Source organism: Rhagoletis zephyria, unplaced genomic scaffold (assembly GCF_001687245.7).
Source record: "Rhagoletis zephyria isolate East Lansing unplaced genomic scaffold, Rhagoletis_zephyria_1.1 Rzeph_scaffold_05504, whole genome shotgun sequence".
Classification (NCBI taxonomy): Eukaryota; Metazoa; Arthropoda; class Insecta; order Diptera; family Tephritidae; genus Rhagoletis; species Rhagoletis zephyria.
This window is the reverse complement of record NW_016162587.1, coordinates 31,914-41,986: the sequence shown is the minus strand read 5'-3', so window position 1 is coordinate 41,986 and position 10,073 is coordinate 31,914. Positions and strand designations below refer to the sequence as shown.

The 10,073-nt window shown below is 34.0% G+C and overlaps 1 protein-coding gene across 1 annotated transcript; it reads right to left on the bottom strand.

Annotated features, from left to right (window-relative positions):
* Nucleotides 1-1,521: 1,521 nt before the first annotated feature.
* Nucleotides 1,522-6,635, bottom strand: LOC108372168 (farnesol dehydrogenase-like). The gene is made up of 2 exons (XM_017627818.1): nt 6,081-6,635; nt 1,522-1,840 (listed from the first exon to the last, which is right to left on the bottom strand). The coding sequence occupies exons 1-2, from the start codon at nt 6,633-6,635 to the stop codon at nt 1,670-1,672; spliced, it is 726 nt and encodes a 241-aa protein (XP_017483307.1). The 3' UTR covers nt 1,522-1,669.
* Between the last annotated feature and the right edge of the window lie 3,438 nt (nt 6,636-10,073).

Genomic DNA, 10,073 nt, shown 5'->3' with positions numbered 1-10,073 from the left:
AAGAAGACTAGCATAATCATTTTCTCCAGGAAAAGGAAAAAAGGAAAGGAGCAAATTACTAGAACCACTCCTTCAAAGAGAAAATAAACACTACTGCAAAGAGGTCAAATATCTTGACCTTCCGGAAACTAATGAGTAGCAACTGGGGCATCAGACTTAAACTGGCAAGGTGGACGTATAATGCAATCTCAAAACCCATTTTAACTTATGCTGGATGCATCTGGTGAAAGTAAGCGGAAGTGAAGTCCACGAAGGCCAAGCTCAACAAGCTACAACGACTGGCCTGCGTGAGTATCATTGGCGCGATGACAAAAGCACCCACCACGGATCTCAAGGTGCTTCTTGACATGCCTCCCCTACACCCTGTGAACAAGAAAAGCGTCCACTGTTTACAGCAAGGTTCACCTTAGGGGACAAGAAGCTTATACGCCCTTCCGCCCTTGGGGTTATATAATAAAAGGACTTACTTCGCATTTGCTTTGTGGACCTGCGCCTTCATAGGTTTAACTTTACACAAAAGTTCAAAGTCTTTTTCTCCAACAAGAACATTTAAACAACGAACGACCTAAACCCCAGAAAGACAGCCACATTTGGTATACTGACGGCTCCAAGACTGACCACGGCGTCAGATAAGGGGAGTTTACGGCATACGACCCAGAGGGCCTCTTTTCATGGCCGGGCAAGAATATATTGATAAGTAGAACCGAAGAACTTATTTGTTTCAGTATGCAAGAAGTAAGAATTGGTACAGGTTTTCTTACTGGTCACTTAAGGTTAATGAAACACTTGTCAAACTTAACAACTCATATACTCTGATCAATGTAGGTTGTAACAGCTCAAAACCTATATGGCATTCAACCACAGGACCTCGGGAGGTTTCTTAGCAATACGTGGATCCACGAAGACCTGTAGTCGAATATAGGTTTGTTACAATAGATTGTTTCGGTTGCGGTAACTAGTTGGTTCTCCGGTGTTAAGAAGCTTGTAAAGCAGAAATATTGGTTTTATTGGGCCACTTCTTCGTAGAGTGCTAACACAATGTACTCATGACATTTGATGTCTAAACATATATTCCCCCAAATCATCCTAAACTAGAACCTAAATGGCTCAGATAAAGTCCTGAACTTGGCGCGAAAAAGTCCTAACTGGTCTCGAATTAGACCCGAAAGTTTCCTGAACTACTCCCGATATGATACCGAAAAAGCGTCGAAAAATTCCTGAACTAAGCCCGAACTCGTCCCGTAATGATCTCAAAAGAGTCCCGAACTAGGTCCGAAATGGCCTCAAACCGTATTAACGGGCAGTGTTGCTAGAACAGCTAATTACATTTGTTTTTATTTGTGCCACTTTTCAATTTGTCTTGGCTTACGCGTGGCGGTTTACGCAAATTTTGCCCATACCGGGAGTAAAGATGTTTACAAATGAACAAATTTTTTTATCAGCACATTTACAATGGATTTTTTTATTTTATTAAAATTCGGTTGCTTTTTATATTTGAACACTATATAGAGTATNTTTCAACGTTACATATATGTATGTACGTGGATTTCGTTTATCCAGCTTTTATGCGCCAAATGACGATCAGTACGATTATTTTCATACATACATATTTGTATGCCTATGTCTACATAAATCGATGGCATTTATGTATTCAAGCTAATATTTTTAATTACTCGCCCAATAAGGGTTTTACGGTGATTTCATGGACTTGCATGTGTGGCGGTGTCGAAAGGGTGAACAAAATGCAGCTAGAAACATCTTCTGGCTTCAACATTGGTGGAGCGGATTTTTTATAATACTCCGGAACGATTTCGGTATCGACCAAACCTGGGCTAACGCTCTGAAATAAAAATGAATCAATTAATATACATAAGTATGTAATTATTAGGGCGATTGACTCGGTTTTTCCAAACCGGTTTCCGCCGGTTTTGTTTTTTTTATATCTATAGGCGTTTTTTTTACATCTCGATTTTCGAATCCATACTAATTACATAAAGAGAATTTCTTTTTTTTGTAACAGGTAATCTCCCGAACGGCTGGTCCGATTTTCATGAAATTTTGTAATATAATTAGCTTTCAGCAACCACCACCATGTTTTAGGCCAACCGATCTATTCGAAAAAATCTTATTATGGTCCGATTTGCCTAAAATTTGCTACGTAGGTAGCTTTTTACCTAGATTAGCTTATAGGAGCCTTTTTTTCCGGGAAGTGGACGAGGGACCGATCTATTCGAAAAAAAACCGTATTTTGGTCCGATTTTCTTTAAATTTGGTATATAGGTAGCTTTTCGCCTAGATCAGCATATGGGCAAATCTAAAAAATAGGTACACTTCCAAACAAAAAATTTTAATTTTTAAATTTGTGAGCACACCTATGTTTTATATATCATTTTATTCGTAATCTCTTAATAAATCTATTAATATAAGTGTAATTCATATTCATCAAGTGCTTCAAAAGTTAGACGAGGAATAAGCATGAAATAGAAAACAAAAGAATAAGCTGGGTTGAAATTACGCTGTTCAAGTTGTAAACTTTGAGGAAAGATTTTGAAAGTTGAACTCACTTAATTGGGATGTTCTAAATTCAATGGCATGCCCTATTTTACCAGATTGGCTCCGGTTTTCGAGATAACGGTACTTGAAAATTTGATTAAATTTTAACTATTTTATAAATAACTCCCTCAATTTTGAAGTTATTTTACTAAAATTTTGCACATAACAGTTTTTTAATATTACGTTAATTATTCCTTAAAATTATCGAAATAGGTTAACATTAACATATAGCTCCAATACAACTGATTACTCAGATATGTGTTTTTGCGCAATAACTCTAACTTCATATCTGAATAATAAATTGTATGCATGCTATATGTTAAATTGAACTTATACTAAATTTTAACCTGTTTAATTGAAGGAGTTATAATGCAAATCCACGTCTCAGATCAATCAGTTGTATGGGAGCTATATGTTTTAGTGATCCGATTTCGATGATCTTATGGAATAGTTAAGGTAATATTAAAAAACGGTTATGTGCAAAATTTTAGTAAAATATCTTCAAAACCTAGGGACTTTTTTTATAAAATAGTTAAAATTTAAGGAAAGTTTCAAGTACCGCTATCTCGAAAAGTGGAGCCAATAGGGTAAAACTTAGGACGCCATGGAATTCAGAAGGCTCCAATTAAATAAGAGCAACTATCAGAACATTTGTCGAAAAAAAGTTGCTTTGATACCACTCTCGAAATATTCTTACTAAAAGAAGTAGCATCATTAAGAGTAGTAAATCAGGGTTTTTACACACTTCTAGAGATAAATTTTTTGAAGCATTTTACAGGTATATGTAATTTTATAAGGACTAGCAGTTATAGAAAGATTTAGATCGTTTCGACGTGTTTTCCAAATGTGGCTTTAATTAAAGTGTTTTTGGAATAAAAATTACGCTCAAGATCGCAGAATATTTTATCTTTAAAAGTTGGTTTATTCTGAAAGCACAGCTCTTGCTCAGGTATGAAATTATTCGTAATTGTTTGTAGTATACAATACATACTTAAAAAGTTCTTAAACTTAAATGCTTCAAAAACTATACGCGATAAACCCAAAATTTTGAAAATTGCGAAATGTGGAATTACAGGCTTTGAGTTACTTGCCATTTCGTTATTTTTTAATGCACACTTTTTTTACCTACTACATTTGAAGTGTACACATAAGTACTAATTGCACATACAATTTCAAATCAGTATATGGTGTTCAAAAGTTATGGCATAATTAATTTTTCACCTCTTAAAAATTACATAAAAAATTCACTTGTTTTCATTATTATTTTTTATTTAAACACCTATAATTCAAAAGTTATGCGGCAAATTGATCCAAATTTTTTTTGAGGCTTCAAGTATACGTCAATGAATTATATCCAAAAGCAACCAGCTTTATATAGTTTCCAACAGTGAAAATAAAGCTAAAAAACACCAAGGTTACCTGATTTTTAGATTTGCCCATATATGATTCTTATTTCCCGCGAAGTGGACCAGGAACCGATTCAATCGAAGAAATCGTATTTATGGTCCGATTTACTTAAAATTTGGTACGTACGAATTTTGTAAGTTTTGAATATACATACATACATTTTGTTTTAAATGTTCTACCTTCAATAAGAAGAATGTAAATGAATGAGGGAATAACATTCAAATCATTCAAACTCATTTCGGTACATAAAAGTTTTTCCTACAAACAGGTTTGTTCGTATTGTGATAGGCATGATAAAAACATTACAAGGTAAAATCATTGAGAGGCAGTCTGACGTTTGCCAACATTATAATTTTAAAATTCGTACTCAAGCTCACACACACATTCTCATTTTTAATCTCAAACAACAACAATTGTGAACAATTTCATTTTTTTATTTTAAATTTTATATGATTTTAAAATGTTTGCAAACGTCAGAAAAAAATCATGGCCGACGAATTGAGAGAATGGTTTTACCTTCTAATGTTTTTATCATGGTAATAGGAGTGCAGCAATACATACATACATATGTATGTTTGTACATATGTACATAGAAAAAATATTTTTAGATATTCATACAAAAAATTGTTACTTATTTCAATTCAATTTATTTTCACTTTGTTTGAATATTGTAATGTCAACACATATATCAGAACAAGTATTCACTCAAATTCAAAAAAAAAATTTGAAGCCGAAGTCATTCATTTGTTTCGCATATGAATAATTCATAAGCCATTTTGAATAAATCCTCTAGTACGTACTATCGAATAAGTGGATAGTTCACCGCAAAGATTTTTTTTTTTGACATTTGTATAGCATTAAAATTCCACGAAGTTCGATCTAAAATTTCAAGGCTAGATCAAAACTAGAATTGCTTAAGCTTGCCTGGTCACACTGGTATTTGCATGTTATTTAACACAATGTATAGCTACGAGTAAAATAATAGCAGTAAAAAAAATTCTAAAAAATCAACAGTAAATTTAGATACTTAAAAATTGCACTTTATTGTACTAAAATTGAATGGGCTGCAAAACTTCATAATCAAAATGTTTCTAAAAAATCGAATTAAAAAATCTAAATTTTGCTTAACATTTTTTTAAGTTTAATTAGTTTTTGTGAACTTTGTGCAAGCTTTGAAACTCTTATTTATGCGGTTTCTGATACAGATCGACTCCTTGCTTAGATGAAAATTATTAACAATAAATAAATAAACTTAAGTTACCAGCAGAATCATTTTGAATTTTATTCGCAGCTATACATACATATGTATGTGTTAAATAACATGCAAAGATCAGTGCGACCAGGATAGCATAAGCAATTCTCTTTTTGCTCTAGTCTCGAAAATTTAGGTCTAACGTCGTGGATTTTTAATGCTACCCTTTTTGTAAGTAATTTTCATATGTTCGGCACGCTGAAAATCGTCCGATTCTATATAAATGTCAAAAAAAATTTGCGAATAACTATCCACCTATCCTTATTGCTTTTTTCTACCCGGAAAAGTGTGACTAATAAGACCAATCAACACATTTAGGCAGCGCCTTACGTTTGGAAGTTGTATTGGAAGACCTTTCACTCGCCCTGCTATTTGGAAGCAGACAACGGATAGTGGTTTTTCAAAGAAACGGATGTCTAATAAAGATTGGAGAAAGCATATTGCGGTGTGTCTGAAGCTAAGTTAAGTTGGTCCTGCGTCAGAATTCAATATTTTGTGAAAATTTTCTTCTTTTTCTTTCTTTCAAGAGAAGCCGATTTAAATAGATGGCTTGAAACTTCCATAAAAAATAAAAAAAATCGGAGTACAGAGTCGCGCAAGGAGGGTATATCGCTTTAAGAGACCAGACAAAAGGCCTTTAAGGCCGACCGAGAAATTTTGAGCGAAAATATTTAAAAATTAATTTAATATTCACTTGAATTCGCAGACGTGCTGGTAAATTTTTAAGCATACAAGTGGTGACTTTTTTAGCTTATCTGTTCACTACCTTCAACTTTCTCTAGCCCTTTTTTTGACACATCTGGTAACACTGGTAAAGATCATTGAACCCTTTAATAATTTATCTTTCGCCCCTTTTCTGTATACTCACCGTAATTTTGATTTTTGTCTGCAATCCTCTAAATTCCTGGCGATATACCTCAGTAATAGCTGTTACTGCATGCTTAGTCGCTGGATACACATTCATATTTGGTATTACCGAGTGACCCGCAACGCTATTAATATTCACCACATGTCCGTCAAAATTGCGTTCCTTCATCGATTTAAAAGCGCGTTGTGTACAATAAACCACACCCATTATATTGGTTTGTACAACTTGTTGTAGCTCTACAGGATCCAAAGTAACAGCTTGACCCGTTTTAAAAACGCCGGCATTATTCACCAATATATCAACGCCATCCAATTCTTTGATAATCCAATTGAATGCTTGATCAACCGATTCCTGTGATGTTACATCGCATGTATAGGGATAGAACCGTTTCTGTTGTTCAGCTGGCAATTCAGCTTTATATTCTTCCATACGCTGCAGTCGGCGGGCAAGTCCCACCACAACGAGATTAGCTTTAAGTAAATCCTTGACTGTGGCAGCGCCAATGCCTGAACTAGCACCAGTAACTACAGCGACACGACCTTGCCAACGTTCCATTATGATTTCCAATGTGTAGAAGAAAAAAAAAATGAAAGTAGCTGTGTTTCCAATGGGAAGTATAGTACTGACCGGATTTTGCTTGTTTTAACGAATTTTATAGCACACAACTATTTATGAATGCGCATGTCATGCAGGCCTACCTCGTAATCATATCTAAGGATCTCTTATCAGTTGAGGATCTGACTCCGGTGCTATCGAGACTGGTGCGTTAACGTTACTTAATCAATAACGACAAACAAAAACATTGAGATATGGGCTTACACCTGTATGTACATATATTTATAGTTACCTTAGTAGTTGGTAACGATTTACCAGTGATAATGGTTTCTTTTGAATGGCATTTTTGGATTGATTTCTTTTTCTTTATGCTCATATATTTGTACATTGTACAGACATATGTACATATCTACATACCGTTACCTTAGTATAGAAAGGTCATATATAACATCTTGATAACTTTGCATAGTAACGAAATAATAAATTACGGGATACGGGATGAAATTATGTAATGCGTGTTGTCTAATTTAGTTATAAAAAGGTCCAGCTCTGTAATATTCAGTGCGGATGCTACAAAGAAAGGCGAATAAATTGCCAACCACTCATCGACCTCTCAATGTTTGTGCAGTGTTTCCTCAATTACAGTAACAATATACTATACTACATAACATATATATACTTACAGTAACAATATAATAAATTCCAACTTCTTTAGCTCTAATGATCTATTGGGAAACCAAACACAAATTATGACAGATGAAAATCTCAAGTTACCAATTGAGACCCACATTCCATGGAGGCATTTACCTGTTTGCATGCTATATTGATAAGCGATTTAAGTATTTATTTGTCAACAGCTGGGAGGTGTAAAAATTCAAGTTCACTAGCTCTATCAAAACCAGAGCATTTTAAGTTACTGACCCCCCGTATTTGTGCTAGTGTAGGCAGTCTTTTCGATACGGAGCGCTGCGCAGAACTACAGACTACCATTTCATGCCTTCTTAACACCAACTTCACAACGAAATTCAAATTGTAACATTGATGGAGCTAAAGTTTGTGCTTTCGAAGCAGTGCCTCTTGGGAACCTGATAACCATTCCGACAACGCTTTGCTTTATAACGATATACATACATATACATATCGTTGGTGAAATGTGGAAAGGCGCTAACTGACATTTTTTTCGAAAAACCCATCTTTCCTAAAAAATTTAGAATCGTAACTCAAAAATTAACGAAGTTATGTCACTTTTTACACTCAATCCCGTGAAAAGGCATGTTTTTGCCTTCGTGCCCGTTTCTAACTCACGCATTTCATAATACTAGTGTTCGAGATTCAACAGCTAAAACTATAATTATAATTTTCGAGCGGAGTGGCATGGGACAAAAAATGGAGTGTTTTTGGGGTTTCCGTAGTGTCGGAGTAAAAACGTTGGCTATTTGTGTTATAAACACACACTACCTACTATATCTGCGTATTAAAGAAAGTTCAACGACCTTTCATCAACACTTTTCATTAAACTTTTAATCAGAATATTTGAATAAAATTCTGGTATGCAGTTTCACAGCGCATTCAGTTTTCGTATAATAATTCGCTTGGATTTTTAATATTTTTTTGCAGACGATTCTACCCTTTTTCTACATACAAAGTAGAAGCGAAATGTTTTTTACATGGAAAAGGGTTTATTTTCTTTTTCGTTTATTATAGGGTTTATTGCCTTTTTATAATCAGCACCCGGATTCCAACATTTTCTGTTGCTAATTTGGATCGCCAAAAATCACGCAACATCTAGATATTTGCCCCTCATACTGCCAGATTTGGCTGATTATACATTGCAGTTATTACTTTTTAATTCAGTATACTTTTAGGTCCCACTGCTTTTTATTTAGGGAATTTTCACGACGAAAATTTAGCGTAGCGATTGTGAGAATTCCACTGCGGGAAACATTGAAAAAGAATTTTTTGTGGGTTCTTCCCACCGAGCTTGGTACTCGGTAACTCGGTGTTCGGTATTTTCCCCCCATGTATTTTGTTTGTGCAATATTATTTTATAAGAAGACAATACCTAAGGCTTTTCTTTAAGGTTTTACTTAAATTTAACAATTTTTATTGAGCTCGAGGCCGTTTTTTAATGAAAGTTTTTTATTGTGGAAAAGCAACAATAATTTGAAAAAATGGTACAAGTGATAGCTATTTCGGAAATCACCACATTTCCTCATCAGACTTCTTTCAGTAGGATTCGAACGACGATCACCACTGACTCAGCCAGTTGCCTACGCACTGTGCTAAGTTTGTCTTGTTAATTATCGTTTGCTTTTTTCCACTATTTTCATTTTTTGTTATGCCAACACAAGGTTTTACATAACGTTGGAACTTTTTTAAACTGTACTGTAAAAAGTAATAAGAAAATAGTTTTATTATAGTTTCCATGTTCCAAATAATGTTTGATATGCGCAAGAAACTAATACAACAAAAGGAGCAATCGTTTTATGGGCATATCGCCGGATCGTTAAGTACCACCTGCGATAACATGATGGAGTATAAGTTATTTAAAAAGAGGACTGACGTTTTTTGACAAGGGTTGTTAGTTATCTCGAAAATAACTTTCAGTTTAATAGCAACAAAATTGGGTAATTGAGTGGCTTCTGTTTATAACTATCGATTCTTTTTTCCCAATTTATTGATTTTGTAGAAGAATTTTTCGTACAAAACATGTAGTTCTGAAAAAAGTAATTTAAGCCATGAGGAAATATATATGAAGAGTGGTACGTTTCCATAGTATATGTATGTAATTTGGTTTTTTATTCAATACCACACTCAAACGAAGCAACGGGGAGGACGTTAAGTATAAAGTTTGCTTCCTGGCGCAAAGAGGGAAACCCACTTATAATTAAAATTTTTGTGAGCTTCAAATTGAAAGTAATTAAAAAAAAATAAAATTTATAGAATCATCAAATATACACCAAAATTGCAATTTTCAAAAATAAATGGTAATATTTCAATACATTTTTGTGAAATCCTTTGCGTGTACTTCTTTTTCTCAACTAATATTTTCTAATTTCTAAAGATTATTCAACTGGCATTGCACTTTTGTTTTAGAAATGTGGTTATTATTTTTTGCTAAATGGGAAGGATTAAAAAGGAACGCACCTTCTTTGGCACTTTTATTTTTCTATTTGGCACTTTTTTATTCTCAATATGGCACCTCATAGCTAAAGATCGTTGGCAGCCCTGTCTAGAATTTTTGAATATTTAAATACTGACGGCCCAATTCTGTGTTTTCTTGATAAATTTTTTGTAAAGAAATTTTATCAAGATTTTTATCAAGTAAAAGCTTCCCTCGTATTCTGTGTCAATATTTATAAAACAAAAAGCTCTACGATTTCCACATAAGTGGAACTGATTTCCACATGTGTGGAACTGATTTCATTGTCACATATG